This window comes from Castor canadensis, chromosome 8 (genome assembly GCF_047511655.1).
Source record: "Castor canadensis chromosome 8, mCasCan1.hap1v2, whole genome shotgun sequence".
Taxonomy (NCBI): domain Eukaryota; kingdom Metazoa; phylum Chordata; class Mammalia; order Rodentia; family Castoridae; genus Castor; species Castor canadensis.
The window spans coordinates 131,319,524-131,347,513 of record NC_133393.1 but is presented as its reverse complement, the minus strand read 5'-3'; the positions used below and the strand labels follow the sequence as shown (position 1 = coordinate 131,347,513).

Here is a 27,990-nt window from a genome sequence, read left to right as displayed (position 1 = left end):
TGTCTACAGCTAGAGCATGGACTAGGCTATATGCCATGAATAATATTTAAGTCAGTCCGATCATCAAGTGTGTATCACTTCTCCTGTTCTGCCAAGACTTCTTCCTTTTTGTTTGCATTTAATGGACACAGTCTTAGAAACATACAGAATAAAAGCCCAGACATCTTCAGTCCTTTGGTGATTAAATGCACATTAGCAAATCTGTCTTGTCCTGATTCACTGTTGTAAAGCATGAGCAGAGGCTAGAAGTGTCATCTGGATTGTTGTGAAATGTTTAAAAGCAGTAGGTCTCTGCTTTTATTCATTTCCCCCCATCATGGTTTAAGTATAAAGCACTGTGAATGAAGGTAGTTGTCAGGGTTAGCTGCAGGGGTATGGGTGTTTTTATTTTATTTTTTTAAAGGGGGAAAGTAGTTTTATTTTAATTTTATGGGCTCCTTTCCCCCCCCTTTTTATGGGGATCTAATTGTATTGGTTAAAAGCAGCTAACCAGTTCTTTAGAATATGCTCTCTAGCCAAGTCTAACTTTATTTAGACACCGTAGATGGACAAGCTTGATTGTTTGAACCAAAATGGGAACATTAAACAAACACCACAGCCCTCACTAATAACATTGTGACTTTGCTGTCAAGTGTAGATTCCTCCCTTCAAAAAAAGCTTGTGACCATTTTGTATGGCTTGTCTGGAAAATTCTGTAAATCTTATGTTTTAGTAAAATATTTTTTGTTATTCTACTTTGCCTTTGTACAGTTTATTTTACTGTGTTTATTTCATCTTCCCAATGTGACAATCGTATTTAAAAATTAAAACTCTGATGGAACATTCTGTTTTGATTTTTACCATCTGACAGATTGAATGGCAGCAGGTGGATTTTGCCAGTTTCTTCTCACTGATGCAAATTTGTGTTAAGATATTACTGAATGGAGTGTTTATAAACTGGCCGTGAGCATGCATAAAGCATCAGTATCTTACTTTTACCTCCTAGAAATTTGAAATAAATGTGTCTGTATTGTCTGATTAGTTAGATGATCACTGCTGTCTTGCCACAATGTTTAAAAATTAACTGTTCAGGAAGGACATCACAGCAGAGAGCAGTTGTTGACTGGTGTGTAGTACTTTCACATGTTGTGTCACAGTTTTGCCTCAAATGTGGGGTTTTTTTTCTTGGTTATTTGTCTGAAAACTTCATGTATGACCATTGGTGTGTGTTGTTAGGAAATATAACCTGATAATCATTTGGGGTTTGCTGAGGCATCTGTGAGTCTTCCTTGTTGACCTAATGAGCAAATCCCAAGAAACCAGCTTGCATAAGGTCACTAGAAAGGTTTCTTCAGTTAATGAGTCTTGCTCATCCCTCTGATATTTGCTATGTGAGCTCCTTTTATTCTTTAATTTGGTATTAATACTTTTTTCATTAACATAGTTCCTCCCCTCACAAATCTGTTCCCACCTTTTTCCACATCAAATTCCTGATTCTTGTCATTTTCAAGTCATAAATGTGTAGTCAGTCCTAAGTATGTAAATGTTAACCTTCAAGTTGGAATCTTTGTGTCTTGCAGTTTAAGGTAATGGATATTGTAGCCCATCTGAATTTTCTTCACTCTTACCCTCATAACTTCTGGAGTTTCTTCAGAATGTGGTGTATTTTATTGTGCTCCTATGTAAGATGAAGAATTATCTATTAAAACTACATTTTCAACATACAAGAGCTTTTGATGACTGGTAACTGGTATCCTTCTAGATGAATGCATTGCTTGGTAACAACAAAGGCTAAATTCAGAAAAAGTTGTTAATAATCCCAATATTGTACATTTTAAAACTGTTAACAACAGTTGTCATTTATAACAGTTCTTGGGCTGAGAGTATCTTTGACTACAGCTAAGGAAGCTGACTTAAAAATGAATGAACTGCACAGGATGTAAAGTACAAGAGAAAAGCATTATGTACTGGTAGCCAGCACTGCTATGGTTATAGTTACTATCACATAGTCATTTAACAGGTTATCTAAAGTAGGACTCTGGCATCCACCAAGTTGCAGAGTTACAGAAGTACAGATGAATTAAGTCACTGTTTTCATTTCATATATATGAACTTCTAATTCCATGGCATTACATCTTTTTCTTTCACAATTTTGATTCCCCCTTTGTTTTGATAAGACTTGTTTTCTCTACCATGGGGAGAAACAAAAGCCAGTGTTGTGACTGAAATTTCTTAGGATATAAGGGAATCAGGGAGAGGCCAAAGCAGAGGCCTCTGCTGATAGCTACATCTGGCCAGCGGCTCTGTTTTCCTTGGCCCACACACAAGTGGTTGATTGAAAACAGTTTGAATTTGTCGGCAACACTCCAGAGATACACATGAAAATACAGAATTAGTAACTTGGATGATATGAAGATCTGGCAGTAGTGGAGCTGATCCACCTTTGTGCCTGGCACCTACTGAACAGGAGCTGAGTAGCAGTCATGCTAAGAACATGTCATTTCTTACTCTCCAGTTGGCTAAGTTCCTTCCAGTCTCCCTGCTCCTTATGTAGTCCTATTCCCTTTTAAGCCTTTGATTTTACAGCCTGAGCTTAAAGGAAAGAATTCATACAACAAAAAAGTATTTGTCTACTGCTGCTGACTGGGGACAATTAGGCTAATGAATGGCCTGGGCTTTCCCTGAGGACCTTAGAATGTATATGGGAGGGGGCGCAACAAGTAGTTGCTGCTCTGTCATGGAGAAGGGAAGTCCTTGGAGAGGTGACTCCTGGATTTGAGTCAGATGAACACTTTCAGACATGTACAAATCCTGGGAAAAGAAGAATCTGCACCTGTTGATTGGTGGCTTCTTGAAAGTCAGTTCGGTTTACTGAGAGTTTTTCTGAAATCCTGAGATGTTGATATGAGCTTTATGGTTTCTGACTGTTTTGTCGTGTGGTCTACTTTGCTACGATTTGCTTCCATTCTGAGAGGAGCAGCCATCCTTGATCCTCTCAGAGTCTGCCTAATAAGATTTTTAGACCTGATATATATAGAACTTAAACCTTACTCTAGACCAGGAATGTACTTGTAAAATAAATTTCAGAAGAAGCATTTAAAGGTTAGATACAAATCAGTATATAAAAGGCACAGGTGCTATGGTTTAGCACATTTTTTAATTAGAATAGGGAAGCAAATTTGCTGTCCTATCAAAGAACTGTAAGCCCTAGAACTAAATGGTATCATGGGAACGGTAGGAATTGACCCTATGTTTCTGTTTGGTTTAGATACGTTTTCTGGCTACTCCAGCCACATCAGTTTTTGTGACTACAGTAGCAGAGATTTAAAAACGTTATCAAGAAAAGTCCAAAAATAAGTAAAACACAAAATGAATGAACAGTAGGGCACCTAATTCATTGATCTATTTAAGAAAATGTAACATTTTTTGAATGTATTTTGGGACTGGGAATAACACTTCATTTAGTTACTTAGCATGCTGCCTAATATCTTAAGGAATTATTTCAGGGTTTATATTTTAAATGATTTAACATAAAAGCAAAACATGCTGAATGTAATTTGAAAGAAGTATAAATAATAAAAAAATCTATAATCCACCAATTGGGCTGGTGATACTTTTGTCTATTTCCTTAACTACACACTGCTGCATTATTTTCCATTGTATCACCAAGTCTGGGAGGAGTATTTGCTCTAAGAGTTGACTTGGCTATAGCTTTATGGTGTAACTTGGGCAGGTTCTCATTGCCGCAAAACTGGGAGCTGAACTTAAATTTCTGAAGTGTGGAACTCAATACTTAATTAAGAATTTGAGCTGATGTCATTTCATATTGTGCATGTTGTGGCATTTATAATGAAGGACTTGGTGCTAAGCTCAGCCTCTACTGAACTGAAACTTAGTTTCTGAGATTGTAGAAGCATATAGTAACTTCCTGAATATTTAGGCCTTACTGCCTCATTACAGATCAATTGAAATATCATTTTGTAAAAGTATCTTTTTATGTGCATATTAAGGAGCTGTCACATTTCTTTCAATCATTCACTTGTATATGGAACAAAAATGTTTTAGAAATTCTAGATTAGTAACCTCATGGGCCTGCCATCTAGAATAACTATCATATTTCCCTTTAAAAATACCCTAATCCATCCTAATCTACCATGGTACTGCTTTTGAGATGTGATCCAGATTAGTAAATCTCAGTAGTTAAATTTCATTATAACCTTGTAAATTTATAGTCTTTGGCTTAAGGTCAAGAGTAGGTTACTCAGGCCAGACAAACCTGAAATCACAGCACCCAGGAGCAGAAGCAGGAGGATGTGTTTGAGACCAGCCTGGGCTGTATAGTGAGACCCTGGCAAAATGCAGGTTGGTTGCTCCAGTTTTTGTTTAATGACGTGTGGATGAAATCCAAGGCCTCACCCTTCACGCACTCTCCTGCTGAACTTAGCCCCAGCAGCACCACATGAGCTTGATGGTCTCCTTTTTGTCAGGAAGCAGTGGAACTGGCTAACCAAGTGAGTAGGGCCAGGCTTTTGCAACTCACATTTTTTAGTTAATAGAACAGTAAATATTTTGGGCTTTGTGGGCCATAGGTCTGTCTCAGTTACTCAATTCTACAATTGTAGTTAAAAGCATCCACTGACAATTTGCAAACAAATAGGCATGCTGTGCTCCCAGTAACATTTTCACCCACCGATATTTTCAACCATCTAAAAAATTTGTACAGCTCACAAGCTTAGCACAAGCTTGGATTGACAAATAGGCTGTAGTTCCTGCCTCCCTTCCACGAACTCAAATGTGCATCCCCTTAAGTGGCACATTACTTACTACTCAGATGAAGACCAAGTGCATGTGACAGTTTTCCTCTCCTGTTAATACATGCATATTATGGTAAATTTATAAGCCCAATTTTTTTCATCTAAAAGTTACACAAAATTAGATTGGACATTTTCATGTTGACATTTTCTGCAAACATTAAAAAAAAAAAACCTAACTATACAGGTTTTTACAGGAAATGCGTTGCCGTAGTTCCTTTAAAGTGATCTTTAACTATTTTTAGTTTTTTCAGTATGTGGAAATGTGTACGAAACAGCTAATACTGTAGACATTCTGCCTTTTCACTCAGCATTAACAGAAGAGCCCTTTCCATGGAGTTGTACCTCTAAGAACTGTATAGTATCTAAATGGACTGCCGTAATAGAATCTGATTTGAGCTGGGTGTTGGTGCCTCATGCCTGAAATCCTAGCTACTTGAGGCAGAGAAGAGGATTGCAGTTCAAAGACAACCCCAGGCAAATAGTTCACGAGAACTATTTTTTTTTGAAAAAAAAAAAAAAAAAATCTCACAGGAAAAAGACTGGTGGAGTGGCTCTAGGTGTAGGCCCTGAGTTCAAACCCCAGTACTGGGTGGGGGTGGGGAATCAAAAAAGATTTGACATACTTTTGTTAATGCCTTGACACTGCTGTTTGATAACAGTGAAACAGCACCAGGAATAGGGCTGTGGCTGGGGCCGGGGAGTCCATTTACTGGGAGATGTTACAAAATGAAGAGTAGTTAATTGAAGTAGAGGGATTGAAGACTTCCTGGCCAAAAAATAAAAATGAAAATCATGGAAGGTTTGAGTATTTGGGTCATTGTAATGTCTTGCTAAGACAGACCCTAGGGCACTGTTATTGCTAGAATGTAGTCGGTGGTACCAGTCTGGAAGTTACTAAAAATGGAAGGAAAGCATGGGGGAAGGGATTACTTTTATTAAATTTTTTTGGGGGGTCAGACTGAAGACTGAACTCGAGTTCTGTGCTTGCAAAGCAGGTGCTCTACCACTTGAGCCACACATCCAGTCCATTTTGCTGTAATTTTGAAGATGGGGTTTCACAAGGCTAGCCTTGAACCGCAATCCTGATTTCAGCTTCCCAAGTACCTAGAATTAAAGGTGTGAGCCACCGGCGCCTGGCGAGTTTACTTTCTAACTTGCTCTATAGCAAGTATTTGGGGGAGAGTGGTATTTAGGCACACATAAAAAGCTATAAAACCCTGAAAGATACTTTTGGAACAAACATTCATTTATTGCTACCCCACTAGAATGTAAGCTCCTTGAGGGAGGAGACTTACTCTGTGCTATCATCAGTACTAGGCATAAGCTGATTATTGTGTAGTTACTGGCAAACATTGCAATTTTTTTTTTTTTTTTTTCTTGCAGTCAGCACTGGGAATGGAACTAAGCCGGCCTCACTTGTTAGGCAGGCACTCTTATCACTTCACCAGCCCTTTTTTGTGATGGGTTTTTCCGAGATAGGGACTCTTGAACCATTTACTCTGGCTGGCCTCAAACCTTGATCTTCCTGATCTTTGCTTCCTGAGTAGCTAGAATTGTAGGTGTGAGCCACCAGTGCCCAGCTTTGCAGAAAACCTCTTGAAACTTTGAGAATCAACTACACAGTTAACACTGGTTGGTAGTACTGTAGCTAATTTATTAAAACTATAAATTCAAATAGGTGGTATGACTTGTCTACATAATTCTGCTTAAAGATGAGGCCTGTAAGTGTCATAGCTGTTTTAGAATTTGTCCAGCAGGTTTTCTGGCTTATGCTGGAACCCACCTCCCAAAAAACAAAAAGGGAAAAAAAGATGAGGCCTGTAGCAAATCCTTATACTCTGGTGTTGAGACAGCAGTGCCAAGTATCAACCTTCTCTTGGCCTCCAATTAAACAATCCTTAGCAAAATGTGTCCATAACTTGAGACTTGAATAGGACTTCTATATGAAGATTGTGCAGTTGGTGTTGAATGAATAGTACACTTCCGAAAATGTAACGGGTATGTACCTAGCTAATTACCTTTCTAAAGGATCTGCAATAGTGATAGTAATAAAGTATCTGCGACTCATTAGAGCAAAGGGATTCTAGGATGAATCAGTTTTTATAGCACAACCCCATACACCTTAATGATTGGTTAGTAATCCCACTAGTAAGAAAAGGACGTGCTAGTACACCATGCTAGTATAGGTCTATGACTAGCTAGATAGGCTCTGCTGTGGAGGGTGAATGTGGTTAGGTTGAAGGTTTACATTGAGTCCATAACATTGAGTCCATAATTGAGGAGAAATGTGTTCTGCACTGGGAGGAATAGCTTTGCTCTGGATAGACATATGCCATGTTTCAGAAAGCTGATTCTTTGCAGATCTACTGTAGTCCTTATGTTTTTAAAAAACAACACAAAGATGATTTGTTTCAATTTTTATTTGATGTTTCCAAATGTAAAAAAAAAAAAAAAAAGTCAAGATTCTTACACCAGTTAGGAGACCACCTCAAATGAGACATGCAAAGCAGTTCCGCGTGCACATTTCTCTCCTTCACTTTTGTTGCTTTATACAATGGTGTGATGGACAGAAAACTGGATGACATGCGCTTGGTTGGAAAGTGTCATCTCAAAAACAAAAACTTGCAGGGCAGTTTCTACTTTGCAACCAATTTACAGTCACTACTTGTTTTCTGTTTTTTACTTAGGAGGCACATGGAACTGAAAAGTTTTAGCTGCCCAATTTTATTCAACTACCTTACAAACAAGCACAAATTATAGTCAACACCACAAACTTTGGAGGATTGAGATAGTAGACATTATTTATTATCTAGCAAGTTCAACAATTTAGCTTGAAAATGTTGGCTTTTCTTATTAAAAGATAAATCTTGGAGTTTTTCCTAGTTTTGCTAGGCTGGGTTCCAGAGTAGCGAAGACCCTCTCATGTGATATTTCAAAGTGAAAATCCTGTTTGGTTACATCATACAGATTTTTGCTAGTTGCATAGACTAAAGACCGTGACTTCCTAAACAGCACTGAAGGAAATCCTGACTCAAGTGGCACTAAATGTTCAAATGTTTCTGACCAAAGAGAATTCTACAACATATTTATAGGCTAACTTTAAAGAGATGGTTGATACTAATACTGTACATATTTTACATGACAATACACAGTCCAAGAGTTTATAAAATAAGTTCATGCATTATTACCTCTAAGAATATCATGTACAAGATAACCCCCCCACCCCCACCAAGTACTTGTGATAGCATTTCAGGTGGAAGCAATCCTATATACAAAAAGAATCCAGTTTCTCTGTTAATAATTTAAAGAAATTTCAGATTGCTGAGAAAAAAAAAAATCAGTCCATTGGTGATTGATAGAAAGTGTCAATTTGTGGGATTTAAAATGTTTCCTTTTTAAAAACACCCAGAATATATAAGCTCTGTACAAAGAAAAATATTAAAAATTCTGGATGACCAGATGTGATTATACTACATAATTCAGGATGAGACGTTACTGGTTAAAAGTTTTCCTACTTTACTCATTCCTTTGCCACCATTAATTTATAAACTAATGTTTATATTTAGTTCCAGCTGCATTTATGGCACAAGATCTCATTTTCAAAATGGCACCAATTTTCCTTAAGTGTAATTTACAGACTATTTCTAGCAGCAATTATATTTTTAAAGGTCAAGAACTACAGAGCAAATTTTCTAACTATACTTTTTCTATGTTCTACTTGCCAGTTACAATATTTGCAACAGGCTAACAAATGTCCACATAGAAAATGATCTTTCACTGTCTGCCATCCCACATTTCAGTTAAAGGTGTTTTTCCTCCCTTCTCCTTGCTGATACCATTTGGGAAGTGTCAGACCAGTACTTATTTTACGTGGGATCCCTGATTTTAAGTTAGTATAAAGTGAAAGATAAAATAATTCTTAGTTCAGGTATGTTCCAGTGCCCCGAAAAGTTATGACAAATCAATCTTAAGCCTGTAACAGTTGAGCAACAGGAAGGCCATTTTATTCACTGATGCAGCCATCACTGACTGGCACTGAAGGTTAGACTGCAGTCCTGTGGTTGGTTACAGGTAAAATGGAAATTTAAAGAGGTGTCACTAAATTAGAAAACTGAAAATACACTTTAGGAGCAATTTCTATTGGGAGAAATAGTGTTCTATCCCATGTAAAGGGGGACTATAGATAGGGAATTGGCAACTGAGCGTGCTAAATAAATTCCATGAATACAGTGTGCATGATGGATGTACTTACTACATGAATTCTGTTAACAGTATTTTCTTAAAGGTCACCATCTCAAGTTATATTTCACGTTAAACTACTTTTGTGTCTTAAGGGAAACAGCTATACTAGATTGATAGTGACATAATACCAGTTGTGAACATTCAAATTCCTGATGACAAATTCCTGAAAATAACAAATTGAAATCCTGTTTCAAAAATTATTGGACCATTCAGAAATAGCCCAAATCAGCAATTTATGGATTAAGATTGTGGTCCTCTTAAGTTTTGGGATGGTTAGGTTTCTTCGGTACCAATAGCATTTTTCATTATTTCCCACCAGAAACACTTGGTGAGTATGTTGATGCTATGAATAAGAAAGCAATTTAGGGGGAAAATATACCACAAGCAATTTGATCTGATAAAATAAACCAAAATAATGACAAAACAAAAACAAACCCGAAAAAATGCTGTGAAAAATGACAATCAAAATAACATGGGAGAGGGGAGCTCACTGTTAAGGCATCTTTAAAAAAATCCCACATGGCTTTGGCTTCTTAAAATATTTTTACACTATTTTTGTTTGTTTTTAAAAGACTTGAAAGCATCTGAAATACATGCTAAATTGTTTGAAATCCCTGCATGGCAGATTCAGACAGTTTGCAAGCGTCATTCAGATGTTTGCCAGGGAAAAAGAAGCCACTCCCCAAGAGATTACATGTGGTAGGGAGGGCCTCCCAGTTCTCTCTATCTTACACTGGATGGCACCCCGGAGGGCTGTGCAGCAGTCACAAACAAAGCATTGTTATCTGCAAGAGAAGGGACTGTGGAATTTCCATTGGTTGGGGGACAACCCAGTTTTAGTTTTTCCAGATATTCTGCATGGACAGGTTTATGGCACTGAAGAACTTTGAGTGCATCTTCTACTTTGAACCATTCTCTCTTCCTTCCTAGAGGAACAGTGAGACACTGGTTACTATAAAATCAATTTAAAAGTAAGCCATACCTGATTAGCAACGTACCCTCACTCCCCGCCACCGTGAAGTAATGAATTTCATTTTTTTAAAAAAAGAAATGGCTTGAATATGGAAGGGGAAGAATTCAAAAGTGTAATTTAAATGTGGGGACACATATTTACCTTCTCTTCTCTAAAAAAGTAACCAAAAGTAACAAGATGGAAACTGCATACAAATTGAAGAGAATTCAGATTGCAGAAGGCCCAGGAACTTACCTATATTAACAGAGTCTTCCCAATCTTCTAGTATTTCAGTGACGGTAAGAACATAAACATAAGTTCTGTGCTTTCGGTCTTGGTTCTGCTTGAATATAAAAAGAAAAGCATTTTAATCTACAGGAGCTGAGCATGGATGCTGTGGTACACTGCACAGTGTATTTCCCAATGCAGGCTAGCATGCTAGAGTAGATGCAGTACACAAGTCAGTTTATGCAAAACATCTAAAAGTTAAGAAGAACAGCCACCATGGAAAGCAGAATGGACATTTCTCAAAAAACTAAGAACTACCATATGACCCAGCTATACTGTTCCTAGAAAACATCTGAAGGAATACAACAGCATACAACAGAGGGATCAGTACCAGCACACCCATGTTAAAAAGAAGAAAAAAATGACATGAATGTGAAAGGGAGACTGGGAATTGGGGCAAAAGGAGAGGATTAAGGGTGGAGTGAGTATGGTCAAAGTACTTCACATGCATGTATAAAAACGGAATAATGAAGCCTGTAAAAATTGCTTAATGGGAGGGAGGGAGATAAGCTAGAGTAATAAAGGGGGAGAATTTGATCAGAGTACATTATACGCATGTGTGGACATACTACAGTGAAACCCCTTTGTACAATAAACGCTTTAAAAAAAGTTAAAAGGACAGGCCAGAAGTGATGGTACACATCAGTAATCCCAGCATTTGAGAGGAAGAGGCAGGAGAATCATGAATTCAAGACTAGCCTGCGCTACACAGGTGAGATCCTGTCTCAAAAAACAGTGGAGCTTCACCACAACTGGTGAAATTACTAAAATACTGAACTTTTAACATTTTAATTTCTATGCTCTCAACTGTATTTTCCTAAAGAAAAACTTAGTATTTGATTACAATCTCTATTAAAACCCATGCTCCCTTTTTTATCCTAATCCATCCTATTCCCTAGAATGACTCCTTCAATGCCATGGAACGCTGCTTCCTTCAGGAGCTATATAGAGCAAGCAGCCCATGGTCCCTTAGAATGCTCCTCTCTCAGGTTCATCAGGATGCACTTTGTAGAGCACATCCCTACAACCTAGACGGCAGCTTTCATTTCAGCTGTGTATTAGAGTCACTCACAGTGAAGGGTGGTTTTTATTGTTTTCTAAAAGAGACACAAATTAGTCTGGGATGAGTCCTAAAAAAAATGTTGGTATGTTATGAATTCCCAATTGAAATTACACAGCCAAAGGTTAGTGCATTTCAGAAATCTTAGTTATATACACTGAAAACTCAATTTTACCATTATTAAAACTGGCACCTGGTCTTGTCTCTTGATTAAAAACTGAGCACACGTTGAGATGAAGGGGCCCACCTTCACTCCAGTCAAAGTTACTTGTTTGCTGTAGTCTAAGACTTTAAATAACTGTCCTTACTTTTTACAACACAAACAATCCACTCAATCAGTGTATCATGTCTTTGGGGAAGGAATAAGGACAGCATAGGTGGCATCTGTCACAAAATTATCTTTCATTATTTTTAAGAAATCAGTTTTCCTGGTTAGCAGTCTGCAAAAAACTGAAACTAGATCCATGTTTATCACCCTATACCAGTATTAACTCAAAATGGATCTAGGATCTTAATATCAGACCCCAAACTCTAAAGTTGGTACAGGAAAGAGTAGGAAATACTTTGGAACTAATAGGTAGTTCTCAATGGAACCCCAGCAGCACAGCAACTAAGAGATAGCATAGACAAATGGGACTTCATAAAACTAAAAAGCTTCTGCTCAACAAAAGAAATGGTCTCTAAACTGAAGAGAACACCCACAGAGCGGGAGAAAATATTTGCCAGCTACACCTCAGGCAAAGGACTGATAACCAGAATATATAGGGAACTCAAAAAACTAAATTCTCCCAAGATTAATGAACCAGTAAAGGAATGGGCAAGTGAACTTAACAGAACTTTCTCAAAAGAAGAAATTCAAATGGCCAAAAAACACATGAAAAAATCCTCACCATCTCTAGCCATAAAGGAAATGCAAATCAAACCTCACCCCTGTTAGAATAGCCATCATTAGAAACACCACCAACAACAGGTGTTGGCAAGGATGTGGGGAAAAAAGGAACCTTCTTACACTGTTGGTGGGAATGTAAACCAGTACAACCACTCTGGAAAAAAATTTGGAGGCTTCTTAAAAAGCTAAACATAGATCTAGCATATGATCCAGCAATACCACTAGTGGGGATATACCCAAAAGACTGTGACACAGGTTACTCCAGAGGCACCTGCACACCCATGTTTATTGCAGCACTATTCATAATAGCCAAGTTATGGAAACAGCCAAGATGCCCCACCACCGATGAATGGATTAAGAAAATGCGGTATTTATACACAGTGGAATTTTATGCAGCCATGAAGAAGAACGAAAGGTTATCATTTGCAGGTGAATGGACAGAACTGGAGAACATCATCCTGAGCGAGGTTAGCCAGGCCCAGAAGACCAAAAATCGTATGTTTTCCCTCATATGCGGACTTACATTAAGGGCAAACACAACAAGGGGATTGGACTTTTATCACATGATAAAAGCAAGAGCACACAAGGGAGGGGTGAGGATAGGTAAGACACCCAAAAAACTAGATAGCATTTGTTGCCCTCAATGCAGAGAAACTAAAGTAGATCCTCAATGCAACTGAGGCCAATAGGAGAAGGGGACCAGGAACTAGAGAAAAGGTTAGATCAAAAAGAATTAACCTAGAAGGTAACACCCACGCACAGGAAATCAATGTGAGTCAACTCCCTGTATAGCTATCCTTATCTCAACTCACAAAAACCCTTGGTCCTTCCTATTATTGCTTATACTCTTTCTCCAACAAAATTAGAGATAAGGGCAAAATAGTTTCTGCCTGGTAATGAGGGGGTGGGGGGAAGAGGAGCGGGGAGAAGGGGGGAGAAATGACCCAAACATTGTATGCACATATGAATGAAAGAAATTAAAAAAAAAAAAATCAGTTTTCTTGGGCAGGGGATATAGCTCAGGATTAGAGCTGTTGCTTAGTATGTGCGAGGCCCTAGGCTGGATCACTAGTACTGAAAACAAAACAAAACAAAAAAAGAAAATCAGTTTTCTTATTTTTATACCTCAATTGTCTCAATACAATTCAAAAATGTGTTAAAAAATCACTGGCACGAAGGGTCTGGGCAATTCTGATTCCTCTTATACTTTCAAATGAGAAAGACATGTTGATCGACTGTTTTTGTAAATAGTATTTATAAAGCAATTAATACCGTTTTCCTCCCAATGTTATATAAGCTTTATATATAATGTGAGTTTTCTTTGAAAACCTTGTCAGTATATTAACAAATGAGTCACTTGTCCCATGATATTTCAATCACAGGAAAACATCAGTGTTTTCAGTTTAACCAGGAGATGGTGCTGTGGAACTAGTAAAACAAGTACTGCATTTTTTTTGAATAATGCAATGAAGACTCTACTCTTAGTAATTACTGTGTTCTGGTGAGAGTCATCAATTCTACCAAGTACTATACAATTGGGGTCCCTCCCCCGAATTCCTAAAGGTTTAAAAATGAATCTGTGTGGTTCCACAAGAAAGACAGCTAACCCTTAAGTGTTCTCTCTTTTTTTTTTTTTGTATTGGAGCTTGAATGTGGGGTCTTGTGCTGAGCGGGCAGGTGCTCTAACCTGAACTACGCCCCATCCCTTTTTGCTTTACTTTTCAGATAGGTCTTGCCTTTTTGCCCAGGCCAGCCCAGGCAATCCTCTCAATTTTCACCTCCCAAGTAGCTGGGATTATAGGTGTGAGCCATAGCGTCTGGCTTAAAAATACTATCTTGATAAAAGGAAAGTCTCCACATTACTAGTATAATATGTATGTCTGAAAATATCATTGGAGCATAACTTAGGTCTCAGAACTTGACCTTGCTTTTCCTATCTTCTGTATAGTACCTATCATTTTCAATTCCCTCCCAAGATACTCCATTGTGGCCTCAGTAATAAGAGATTATACAGAGCAGAATTCATTTTAACATCTACTCCATGAACCTGAGTTTTGTATCTTCACACTATCCATATATTGTCTAATGTTTCATGTGCTGAAGGGAATGGGTATACTACCAGACAGAATCCCCAGGTGACCTATGTCTTAGGTCATAATGAACATATGATATCCTCCTAAAAGTCTATACCTAAACAGTGTGCACTGAACTAAGCAAACTTTCTGTGTCAACTCCACTCTAGTGTCAGACAGAAGTAACTACTACCATTAATGATGCTGTACAAACTTGATGGTACTTACCTCCCCTTCTTCCTAATCCTTGTGATTGACTTGCCCACTAATCAGTAGAGGAATGTCTGCTTTAGGCTGCTGCTAGATTCCTGATTGGTTAGGAAGGGATCATGAATTCTATCATCAACAAAGTGAGGATTACTTTTGTAACTCACCTCAAATATGCCCAGGAGTCTGCCTAATTTTCCTTTGACCCCAGCCTATTAAAAAAATGAAATGTAAAACATTATCAGACTTCTGACCATTTATTTCATAAGAAGTAGCAAAATTAGATTTTCTACCAATTTGGGACAGTCTTCATGAAAGAAAACAGACTTTTCTATATGAACTAATAAACAGACTCTCCTTTAAGATCTGTTTTTTCTTTCTTTTTCATGGCTCAGGATACAGTTCTATACTTTAGAATCCTCATTACTCATCCCTAGTACAGTAACCGGTTGACAGCATTCACATTGGCTCCCCATGCCAAGCCACACCGCAAATGAATGCACTGGGATATGCAGCTTCCTCTGCTTAAAGTGTACTTCCCTCCCCCAATGCCCCTCTGTATAACCTTTCATACTGTACACCACAGCCCAATGAGAGCATAAGCATTCACTTCCCATCAATACCAGAACTGCTGTTCAAATGAACACTCACAATGCTTGCTTCGCCTGTGGTAAAAGCAAGTTCTATCAACTAGAAGCCAAGTAGGCCCCGTGTGACTCATCCTAGTGCATGAAGATGTGCCACCTTCACTGAATTTTAAAACAGGAAATAATATAAGTATTCTGCTTCTTAACTCATTTAAGAATTACAGAACATGAATGTTTGTGCATTTCTGTTCAATGTAATACTAACCCTGCTGAGGCGAGGCCGTCATGTTATACATTGATCATTAATCAAACAGTAAGCCTCATCAACAGGAAGTTACATGTTAATACAATTCTAGGGGACTTCCGCATTGATTTTAACTTTATTTTACCAAGTAGAAAAAGCATGTGACTAGCAAAATGCCAATTATACTCGACTCTACTTTCAAATGTTGCAATCAAAACATTCCTGTGACCTGCCTGTGGTTTGCTTTCTTCTCACTGTTACCTAGCAAATGGCTTTTTTTTTTTAATACAACTCACAGAAGCCCCTCCAGTAAAACCCCAAAATTGAGTGCACAAAGAGCACAAAGTACTATTCATCTCACCTCCTCATAAACTTCCCTCACAGCGGCGCCACCGGGCTCCTCCTCTGGCTCCATCCCTCCTCCTGGGACAATCCACTGGTCTGGGTACCGACTGCTACTCACCAGCAGGACCTGCAAGACCCATGGTAACCATGTACATCTGGCTTGAGAAGCACTATGGATACAAACAACATTCTCAAACCTTTCCAAGGTTGTAACTTGATTCTAGATCAATCCATTCATAAATTTCACTGAAATTACCAAGGGCACATATTATCCCACAAGAAAATAACTGATAGCCTGAAGTCAGAATTCAATGCTGACATGGTCACATCATTAGATTCTATGCCTAATGAAAGCACTGAAACTATCAGATTCAAGAAGTAACACTTTCCAATTCTTAGCTACTAACCAAGGATAAAAGCAGAGATTTGATTTCATAATCATAGACTGAAGTCTGTGGTTATATCAGTTTTTTTTTTTTTTTTTTTTAGCTATGGAAATCTTTGTTCTTCCAAGGAAGGATATATGGCTATAAGCAGGTTGCCTTGTTCCTTCACCCATAAAATGTAAGAGTACTTGGAAGGTAACAGATGCTGTGAGAAAGGAATAAGGAAATGCATGAAAAGCCAATGCTTGGTATATAGAGTGGAAAAAGGTAACCATCACATTCCAAACCTAGCTGAGTGCGCAAATGTTCCATTTTGATGATAGCTATAACTTACAACAAACTATACAGCCCATCACCACATCTTTTGGAACAGTCTGAAAACTAAAATATGGTTTTTATATTTTTAAATTACATAGCATTCAAATTTCAGTGTTCACAGATAAAACTATTACAATCCAGTCACACATTCACTTCTGCATAACATATGGCTGCTTTTGTGCCTCTGTGACGGCACAGTTGTTGCTGGGTTAGAGACCATATAGCCTGCAAAGCCTAAAGTACTTATCTGGCCTTCTACCGGAAAAATCTACAGACATCTGAACAAGAACAGCATTAAGCCTTCAAGCTTTAAAAAAACGTACTATATTACCAAAGATAAGCATCCTAGACGGTAAATGTTTAATAGTACCTCACAAAGTATTACTTAGCCATCTTACAAATGGAAACTGTGCACTGGTGGACTGGCTCAAGTGGCAGAGCCTCTGACTAGCAAGCATGAGGCCCTGAGTTCAAATCCCAGAAGTGTCAGAAAAAACAAAAACAACTCTGGGGCCAGGGACATGGTTCAAGGGGTAGAGTTCTTGCCTGGCAAGCACAATCCCCAGTATGGGTGGCCAGGGGGCCAGGGATTATATGCAAGTTAGGTTGAAATTCAAGTTTAAAAAAAAATAAATAAACAGCCGTAACAACCAAATGTTTACTCGAACAAAAATGTTGCATAAGTATCCTAGTATATTGCCTTCAAGTAAATTTAAATAGTCTGGGGCTGGGGAGGGCACCAAGTTTGGAGAAAAGTTTTTGGACTTTTTTTCCTCATGATGCTGGGGAATCTAACCCAGGGCCTTTACAATATAGGCAAGTGCTCTACCACTGATCTACATATTCAACCCTTCCTGAGAGTGGGTACTGATTTCCTGACATGTGTGCCAGCAGTTCTATCTCCTCAGCTCCCTCTTTCCTGCCAGAGGAGCTGCTGGTTCTGAAGAGAATCTGTTCAGGTACAGAGCTCCCTCACTAGAAAAGCAGCACACCTCTGCCTATGGACACACCTTCCCATCAGAGCAGTGACCAGTTAATGCAAGCATTGTTTCTCTCAGTCTGGCTGCAAAAGACTATTGCTTCTGCCAGAATCATTCCTTAAAGCACACAACTGACAAAACAGTGGCAAGTCCAGAAAAAGCACTGTAAATTAGCATAACGGTTGACAAGGCTTTAAAGTACTAATGGCTGCTTTGTGGATACCCTTTAGTCCAAATAGAGCAATTTTGGTAAAATAAAATGTAAACTAGCTTTAAATTTAAGTTATTAGCAAAGTATCAAAATTAGAAACTAAAAGTCGGTTGCAGGTTGCTCACAGCTATAATCCTAGCTACTCAGGAGGCAGAGATCAGGAGGATTGTTGTTCAAAGCCCACCTGGGCAAACAGTTTGTGAGACCCTATCTTGAAAAATCCCATCACAAAAAAGGGCTGGTGAAGTGGCTTGAGGTTTAGGCCCTGAGTTCAAGCCCCAGTACCACAAAAAAAAAAAAAAAGGAAACTTTTTTAAAGCCAGAATTAAGCAAGTCTAGCATTATTGGCAGACATAGTTCTGAACCTGATACACACTGAATAAACCTTTCAGTGCATCAACTTCCTTGTCTGTAAGAGAAGTAACTCTCCTTGCAAAATTAGAAAACTTAGATCCTGGCCTAGGCAGTACTGACTATTGCTACTTCTGTCCTCCCGCCTAGTGAGTTGAATCAGTTCACAAGCGGTGAGGTCTGTTCACAAGTGGTGCCAGTTGTACTTGCACTGAGAATTATAATGAGGGCAGAAAAGAGCTATATGAAAGACTCTTCAGATATTCATTAAAGGTGGGACTATTAACAACTGCATGGATGAATGGACCCTAATAAAAGATAGATTGTGAAAAAAAAAATAAAACTATATGGATGGGATGAGACTACCATGAATGATCAGAAAAATGGGATTTAAAAAATCCAGAAGAGCCTACAAGGGTCAAATTCTACTTCAGATGAAGTGAAACTACAAATCAGACTTCAAATCCTTTGCTATTTTATTCAAAGAGGCTTACGGTAATCAAAGGCATCGCCCCAGAATCGAGACTGGCAATTGAATGTTAAAACAAAAATGTTTAAGGTATATGCAGAGTTAGTTAGAGGTCCCTATTTCTGGTCCCTAGGTCCAGGTTAGGGATGACTTGGTTCTAGCAGCTGGATGAAATTCTTACTTCAAAATTCTACACTCTCTAAGCAACCTGGATTACGTTCATAATAGAACAGGATGGTGCAGATGGCTAGCCACCTGAAGGTACAACCTCATTTAGTAAATGAGTTTCAAAAACATTGATACTCAAAATATTTGAGTCCTAAAAGATGATATTCAAAGTGCCACATATTTAGGTCAATGATTATGCTCCCAATTTTCCCCGAAAGTCTTTAAGAGCTAAATTACATTAAGGTAATGATGTTGGAAAGCCGTTAGGATAGTATGTGTCTGCTTTCTGAGCTAACATTTGAAGCTCAGATTTAAAACCAAACCTTTATCTACAGAACACCAACATATGACTAAAGTTTTTCTTCCAAAAGTCAGTAACATAGAACCCCTGCATGGTTCAACATCTCCCTCTCATTAATTATAGAAAACCCCATGAAATAATCTATAAAGATATGGAACAAATGACTCAACCTAAACAAGAATTTATCATTCAACAGTCCGTTGGCATTCTAAAAAAGATTAAATATGATCAAATTCATTAACTTCTAATCTATCTTAAAAAACCCAGTTGATTTAAATAATTATCATCTGCAGTAAAGATTAACATTTAAATTACTAGATTAAAAAAGATTTGTTAATTTCTATCTTTTCGTAATGACTGAGTTGACATCTGATAGTTTTATTAATTTTGTATCATCTCCTTTGACAAACCTACTGAAGGAGAGGAGTCCCCAATGCCCTGGATCTCCCAATGACTGTAGTCTGTCCTGAACCCTGTGGCATCTGAACTTTCTCTTTCTTTTTGAAGCTGTAGGGTGGCGTGTCTATCACACATGCTGCTAGCATCATATGGCTTTTAAATTTAAGAACAGAATTAAAATTCAGTTCCTCAGTCTACTAGTCATGTTTCAAGTGGCATGTTATTGGACTACACAGGTCTGTAGCACCTTAGTGGCACTTTCTTTTCATACTAGGTAAAACATATAATGGTTAGTTATCTACTTACAATTTCCATGCTAAAGACAACTACTTTAAATTTATTCCCCACAGAAAACAAGAACCGTGCCAGCAGGAAAGAAGTCTCATGCACGTGGCATACAAATTAAGGCCATTCACTTTTGTCTTAGGACTTTAATATAGCCAAAACAGCCCATCTCCTGTCAAATAATAACTACTCCAGCTTACGGAGAAGCACTCTGAAGAAAACAGTGCTGAAATGCTCCATATTTGTCAATTTTGTGACAGTAAGACATGGCCTACGATAGATCAATACAAGTCTTTTCCAAAGCGTTCACATTCCTGGAGGTGGGGTATAAGAATAAAGTGACACCGTAGGCTAGTTAGGATTCTATGATTGAAAGCAGCTGGAAAATACTGATTACATAAGTCTGTAAGTCTATACTGACAATACAGCTACATAAATTTTGGACACGTGATTTAGCTTAGTTTAGTAACTTACTGTCCAAGAGTCCTTTGACATTCCATAAAGATTAAATTTGATCAAACCATTAACTTCAAATGTACCTTTCCCAAACAGGATCAATTTAAGTGAGTATTTAATACCTGTGGTATAGAAATGACTATGGTATCTGAACTACTAGCTTAAAAAAAGAGATCTGACATAGGTATGATGGCATGGATTTGAAAATCAGTGTATTTCATTAAGTACTTATTTACTCATCTCCAGTATGCCATCAGAGCTCAAATGAGGGCAAGGCCACATTTGGAAGAAGGAGGGAAAAGTGGTGATTAAGAAAGAGGAAGAATGGAGGGCCATGCCATAAAGAAGAGAACAGATGTGACTATGGCTTCAGTCCCCCAGGAAGGGAAAATGCACAGAAATAGCATATGGAGAGCAGGAACCATTAAGACAGCCTTCCCCAGCCTCCCCGGTAAAACAAGCAAACAGGTTTTAACTTGCAGCAGTTTATGGGCGAGCAAGGCAATTCCATAACTCACTGGGGTCTGTCGCAGGCCTGAGAAAAGGCTCTGAGAGCAAACAAACCGTCTCTAGTACTGAACAGTACAGCTGAGAAACTGACATCTTTGGAAGATGTTTACATTTTAATTAGGAAAAATGACTGCAGCTAGGCAGGAGAGTGAGTTTAAGAGGAACACACAGGAATCTCAGTATTTCAAAGGACCTGCTACATATTCCCAAGCACCCTTACACCTGATCTGTTTCAGAGGGCTGGTGTAAGAATAAGATCACAAACATGAAAGCCAAGTGTGTGCTTACACAACATTTGAGTCTTCAACAGTAATTCTAAAATCATTTCTTGCTAGAAAAAGGTTTCACAATTTAAAGGCCTAGAACTGTAAAGGACAAGCTGGGGTGGAGGTGGGGAGCTCCATGGTAGTGCACACTGCTGCTCTAGAAATTATCAACAAACAGAAACAAGGCTTTTCTGTTGAAGTCACAGTGTGGATTTTTCTGGAATGCAATTTTAAAAACCTATTAAAACAATTTACTTAAAGCTGTGAAGCCAGGTGTGATGGCACACAGACATTCCAAAAAGATGAAATCTGATCAAACATTAACTCAGACATATCTTTCCAAAACAGGATCAATTTAAATGAGTATTTAATACTTGTGGTATAAAATACTATAATCTCAGTATTAGGAAGGTTGAGACAGGAGGATCGAAATTTAGACCTTATTTAAAACTAATAATTTTGTGAGCTGGGGGTATACAGTGTGTGTGCATCAAAGCAAGATGGAATTTGACTTCCAGTGTTGCCAAAAAGAAAGTATTGCTGAAGTAACAAAGTGGAGTTCTATTTTTTTTTTTTTTAAACAGTACTGGGGTTTGAACTCAGGGCCAATTGAGCCACTCTGCCTGCACAAAGTTAAGTATAAATAAAAGCTCATCCAGTAAGAAGATATACCAACAGCTGGCAGAGCCATACATGGTCATTCACAGGTCATAAATTCCTTTCCTACAGACACTGAGATGGGGAGCCTGCAAATGACAGAGATGAAGGTAGAAATTCAACATTCCATATGAAACGTGGCTGAGACCAAAGGAAAAGATTTATAAATAAAAAAAAAAAAAGAAAGAAAAGAAAAGAAAAAAATGGGCCACTCATCCCCAGATTACAGAACCAGCCTGGAATCGCTCCAACCTCAAAGTCAAAGCTGTCAGAATGGTGAAAAGTGAAGACATTTCTTCTTGATTCACGTGGACTACCTTCACACAGCATTCCTCCTTCCTCTTACAACCTTACCCACTCTTCCCAGCCAACACTGTGGAATAATCACCTCTCACACTTGTCTCTTTCCTGGACACATAACATCTTTAGTCTTTTAGAAGTATATATAGTACCAGCAGAGTAATGACAGCATTCAACTTGGAAACAGCCCTCTGAGTGCTACAGGATGAAGGCTTGTCTGAATTGGAACCATCTACTATGATACTGTACCCTGTATGATGCAACAGGTCCTCCTCACTGGGGATGGGAAAGTGTGTGCTAAACTAAGCCCATCGGCACACCTGCAATCCTAGCTACAATGGGAGGCAGAGATCAGAAGGATTGCAGTTCAAGGCCAGCCCCAGGCAAACAGTTTGTTAAATTCCATCTCCAAGATAATCAGAGCAGAATGGACCAGAGATGTTGCTCAAGCACTAGAGCGCCTGCTTTGAGAGTGCGAAGACCTGAGTTCAAACCCAGTCTCAACACCTGCTCCCCCCCAAAAAAAGGAATGAAAAATGCTGTTCAGGATGGAGGTAATGCAGCTAGGCCTTCAGAGGCTCTGCCAAGTAGCCCCAAAATGCCATTTGTTTCAGTTTTCACTTCTAAAATAACAAACAGCCACTACATGCTGCCATGTCTGTTGCAGGTTAGGGAGCTATCTAGATAACCCGAGTGATCCTAAACCTAAGTGAATCACAGCCAATGAAAGCAGTTTTGGGGCTGCTGTGGCATGGTATCATGAATGGTTATTAAACTGTGAATTAACCTCCTGTCTCATTTAACCATTTCAGAGAAATGTAGTCAAAACTAGGCCAGCAACAGCAGACTAGGAACACCTACAAAGAGCCATTTAAAAAGACTGTAGGTTAAGCAATGATTATGACACATACAACCAGCTACGTTACTACTGTTAGGCAAATTAGTAGTACACTGTGGACTGCAGAGTCACAGAAGACCTGCAATAACCGTTCCTTCTGTTAAGCTATGCTTCACCAAAGTCTACTGTGCTGGATTGGTAGATGTGTGTATTCATCATTGGTTAAGTCAGGTTCATTATGATGGTTTCTCCTGGTATGTTCATGTTTTGAAGTGATGCGGTAAGCTTCTAACAATTAAAGGAAGCCTTAATGATATACAAAAACCCTAAGGAAAAAATAGATGAAATCCTTCCCTTAAACAAGGTGGCAGATTTAGTGGCCTAAGAAGCCATTCTTGAGGTCTACGCAAGCTGCAAGCACAGAATAGGCTACTTCCCTGTGTTTAAAAATCGGATACTTTGCCAGGCATGGTGGTACATACCTGTAATCCCAGCAGTCAGGAGGCAGAGGTAGGAGCCCTGTGAGTTTGAAAGCAGCCAGGGCTAGATAGTGAGACTCTTTCTCAAAAACAACCGAACCAAACACCAAACAAACCCCCAACAAATAAAGAATAAATTTTAAAAAGTTACTATTGGGCTAGGGATATATCTCAAGAGTCAGAGCACTTGCCTGAGCACATGCACAAGGCCGTGAGTTTGATTCCCAGTAGCCCAAGGTGGAGGGGGGGAAGAAAGACTTTAAAAAGGCTACTTTTTGAATAAATAAGTAAGACTCCTTTGGGTAGTAGTTAATATTGAAAAAATGGTCTCCATTTGAAGCAAATATCTTCAATGACTTAAATCCCAAGCAAATATGATTATGCACTTGAAAAAGGTAGATGTATAACTTTGTTTTTTGGTGATACTGGGGCCTCACGCTTGCTAGGCAGGTGCCCTACTGCTTGAGCCACTCGGCCAGCCCTGGATAACTGATTCTAAGTGTAAAGATACCAGTATCAGAGTCCACTATACTAATATTTCTCACTGGTATTGCTAGTGTTTGAGCTCTAGTTTTCGTTTAGTTTTATGTTGAGACTGTCTTTCCCGCCAGTTCCTGGTTTTTTGTTGTTGTTGTTGTTTGTTTGTTTTCATACTAGGGTTTGAACTTAGGTAAGCTCAGTGCTCTACCACTTAAACCACTCACCAGCCCAGTCTTGATTTTTACCTATGATGCTGCAGAACTCCAATTTCCCCACTACGTACATTCAGGTTTGTAGCAAAACGTCTGTAGCATGGAGCCTCTGGTTCCAGGAACTAATTATGACAGTGGTCAGTTCTTAGTACTGATCTATTAATGCATTTGTCTCTTGAGTGCACCTAGATTAAGTCATTTCTATTTCTCCTCTGAGCAGTCTATCTGGCTGCCAGATCACTCTCATGCTTGAAAACCTCTAAACCTAAATATACTTGTTCAAAACGAAGATTTCCTTTCTTGCCTAGCAAGTTCTCAGCCTTACATTTAAGGTAGTCAACCCGTAATTATTTCTCATTCTATGTTATTCTAAGCTGTGGACTACAAGACTTACTCTATTTGGGATGCTTGGTCCCTCTCTTCCCACTCATTGAGATTCAATTCCAAATGACTCACATTGAATCCCAACCCCAGAGCTTCTGAACACACTTTCAGCTCATAGCAGTTTCCCTCTCAATTAGTCATTTACCAAGTTTCCTACTACAGAGTATGTTCCTTAGGTGCTGAAATTTTTCGTCCTTGCATCCACTGTTCAAACATATATGCAAATATGTTCAACAGAACCCATCTCTCGTTACCTATTATAAAGGCACTGTCATCTCTCACTGCACAAGCACAGTGCCCCAGCTACTCTATGGGACAAGTATTTGTGGGCTCATCTGAAAGCTCAACTGCCAATACTGAGTGTGGTGGTTCCCCACAGAAAAAACTGGCTGGAAAGGCTGGTCAAATAAACCTAAGATTTAGAAACAAAAGACCAGACTAAGAAAGATATGCCTGCTTCGGTCACCTGGGGACAAGTTACTTCTGATACCTAATCTCTCTCTGAGACAGGGATTCACTATGCAGCCCAAGATTCCCAGCCAGGCTCCCTAATTTCCTCTTATACAAATGCTAATACTTATTTACCTCCCAGGGCAGAAAAAAAGATAAAATGGGTGAAAATATAAAGCCACCTGCAAAAGAAAATGATTATCAGAACAAGCTCTTTTCTAGACCCTATTCTGAAGTAAGAACTTACTGAGAGCTTCTTCCATACAGGAAGAGCCGATGGGAGCTCTTTTTGGGGCCAAATCAGTAATTAGCCTTTTATTTCAATTTACAATCATCCTCAAAACATATTTAAATGTCCCAGCCAGAATTTTGGTGTTCTTAATTCAGTACAAAGAAGCATTTCTTACCCACTAGCTAAAGAGCAGTAGTGGGGTCAAGCTGGTTTGTATCCCATCCTCCAAGGCTAGAAACGAAATTTGAACAGAGAGAAAGCAAATTTGTAGCTTTTTTGGGCATCTTATTGTTTTGCTAAGAGTTTACTTCCTAATTATCATGTAATAAAAAGAGGTTCAACTGTACACTTCCACAGAAAGATTCTGAAGTGCTAAACCAGATGTTGCCAAGTGCATTTTAGAGTTCCATCTTCCCTCAGAGCACATCCTTTAATAAGCTGATTCATTTGGTTTCTCAACCTACAGGTTTGAAGACTTCCAGTTTTGCATGATGGAGCTCTTTTAACATATCCTCCAAATCCTGCTCCTTACTTTGCAGTCTCTAAGGCACTAATGTCTAGATTCAACTAGAGGCTATTATTATTTTATAGCAGAAACGTTTCCTTATTTTTTTTTTCTTGTTTTGCTGGTGGTGCTGGGGATAGAAGCCAGGACCACATGCTACGCAAGCATTCTACTACCACTCTCTAGTAGAAAAAAACTTCCAAGCACAAAACATGATCCATTTACTTGCTAAGGTAATTCCTGAGCTCTTGTGAGACTTGGCTTTGCCATACCCACAGTATGGATCATTTCAATTTCTCCCATCCTTCATATCTTCCCCTGGAGACTTATACTTTTTTTTTTTTTAAACAAAGCCTTAACTTTCAAGTTCACATTATGTAAGACTTCATCGTTAACACTTTCAGAAAGGCTTTTGATGCTAAGCTTCACAAGCTACTCATTCAATATGGTGGGCATCCAATTGCTATAGGCCAGGCCCTTTGCCAAGAGCCCAGCCTGGGGAATAGAAATTGGACCCTGAATTCTGCTGCTACCACTTCCTAACTGTGTCATTCCGGCAAAGTACTTACGCTGTACCTTGTCTCCTCACCTCTAAAACAGGAATAACCAGCACTACCTCCAAATGTTAAAAGGATTAAATGGAACAAACTTTCCTCTGGCTGTGTCTACGCACATTGTAAACTCTCAACTAAAAATGTGATTTTAAAATGGTGAGCAAGAGCGACAAAATCCTTATCTGTGTGGATCACTGTTGGTTATTATACTTGTTTCTATTAAAAGCTCATTTTGCCTTCACATGGCCCTTCCCATAAAGACCTTATCTTTTTTTTTTCTATATAAAGCATTTAATGTTGGCTTCCTTTGTAAATGTTAAAAACCTTTTCCTTGTAGTGTCCATCTCTCCTAGGTAGATCCTCAGAGACTCCTTCAGGATTTAAGCTTAATACTAAAGGCCTCCAACTAACTGAAAGGATTGTTCCTCTTAAAGAAAAAGGAGTTTAAAAAGCGTATTTCTTAAGCACATGACTTTTGTTAACATAACAAGAACTAAACCAGAGTGTGTACTGTCACACGTGTACTGTCACACAGGGACTGGCAATAAGGAAGCCATTAAATTCCCAACTCCAGTTTTAGCCTGGTATTTTATTGGACACTGCTTCGGAGCTAGAGCTCAGAATGATAACTTTTCCCCTATCTTAGGAGTGGCAATGCTAAGAAACATTTTCATCAGTTACTGAGTGACTTATTGCTTTAAGCTAATTTAGAACAGCGGATAATTTTTAAATTGAACAAAAATAACTGAAATAAGCAAAAATTGCTTTTCAGGGAGACCCCACGGGCCTATCAACCCAATGCAGAGAAGTAAATTATTGAAGACTGACTGCTCTTGCAACAAGAAAGACTTCTCCTTTCCAGATGTCAAGGCAAGCAGCAAAGTAAAGAAACCTCGATAAACACGCCAAGAGCGGGAGATTTCTGTCTGAAAATGGCAAATTTGTCCATTTCCAGCCCATCGTGTTCTTTTTGGCGTTATTCCACGTTTCACTAACCCATTCTTTCTGCAGTCAGAAAACTTTAAAGGAGGCCGTTTTTAAAAATGAAGTGTAATTACGCCAAGCGCTCTTGAGTTAATGGATTCACTTAAAAGGGAAACTGCCCAAAGCAGACCGAAGGGGTTTTCATTTTAGAGCAAGGGACGGTCTGCTACTCCACAAACAAGCCTAGGTTTAATCCGAAACCGCAAACTGCTGTAACATGGAAGGCAAATGCAAAAGAGGCACAAGGACTCGGCTGCAGCACTCGCCATTTCTGCCCTGTGAGCACCCGAGGCCGATCGGCTTTAAGCTCAATTCGCTCGTGAACATGGGGACTCCGCTAGGTGACACCCACACGGCCCGGGACCTTCCCGGGGCGCAGGAGGCGCCTCGGTCCGGTCCTCACGAGGGCTCCAGAGGAGGACGCCGGGCTGGGCGAGCCCCTTTGTCTCCTCTATCGACCCAGAGAAATAAAGAAAGGAAGGAAGGAGGGCGGAGGGAAGGAGGAGGGAGGCCGATCCGTCCCCGCCCCGCAACCAACGCAGGGTCGGGGTGAGCGGGCACCAGGACCACCCGCCCGCTGTCCCCGCCGAGGCTGCTTGCGCGCCGGCCGCCTCACCTCGTCCTCCAGCTCGCTCCGGAAGCACAGGCACGCCGCCCGCTTCTTGAAGCCCTCGCGGTCATAGGTCCGCGTCTGGTTGGGCTTGAACTTCATCATAGAGGCGGGCTCCTGGCGCCGCTGCTGCTCCGACCAACGCCGTGGGGCCCCGGCCGCCGCCACCCCGCTGGGGAGTAGGAGGCGAAGCGAGTCGTGGCGCAGGGTCACCAGCGGGCGGAGAGGGGCAGCGAGGCCGGTCAGTCGTGGGGCCGACGGCCGCTCCGACTGGGTGCAGGACGCGAGCGTGGGTTACTAAAGTCCAGGGGCCGGGATGGAAGCGCCGCCTCTGCCCGGGCGCCCGCCGCAATCCATGGAGCCCGCCACTGCTTGCCGCCGCTCCCTCCGGCCGCCGCCGCCGCCGCCGCCGCCGCCAAGGGAAGAGCGAGGATCCAGGCTCGCGCCACGCGAAGGCAGTTGGGAAGACAGCGCCGACAGGGAAGCAGCGCCGCGGCGGATGTGCGCCGCCCCCTCCGCCTGTATT

At 39.7% G+C, this 27,990-nt stretch overlaps 2 protein-coding genes and 1 non-coding gene across 3 annotated transcripts in view; 2 read left to right on the top strand and 1 right to left on the bottom strand.

Annotated features, from left to right (window-relative positions):
• The window catches only part of Ube2n (ubiquitin conjugating enzyme E2 N), a 42,974-nt gene extending 34,794 nt beyond the window's left edge, over positions 1–8,180 (top strand). The window contains exon 4 of the mRNA XM_020172656.2: positions 10–8,180. Within this exon, the coding sequence (XP_020028245.1) occupies positions 10–50 (41 nt within the window). The 3' untranslated portion in view covers positions 51–8,180. The remainder of the gene's footprint in view (positions 1–9) is intronic.
• LOC141410555 (U7 small nuclear RNA) lies at positions 6,517–6,576 on the top strand. The gene has a single exon (XR_012435401.1). It is a non-coding gene; the product is annotated as a U7 small nuclear RNA (small nuclear RNA).
• Nudt4 (nudix hydrolase 4) lies at positions 7,577–27,969 on the bottom strand. Its single transcript, XM_020172655.2, has 5 exons — positions 27,471–27,969; positions 15,696–15,806; positions 14,671–14,715; positions 10,243–10,327; positions 7,577–9,961 (listed from the first exon to the last, which is right to left on the bottom strand). Exons 1-5 carry the CDS (start codon positions 27,567–27,569, stop codon positions 9,759–9,761), a joined length of 543 nt encoding a protein of 180 aa, XP_020028244.1. The 5' UTR covers positions 27,570–27,969; the 3' UTR covers positions 7,577–9,758.
• Positions 27,970–27,990: the final 21 nt, after the last annotated feature.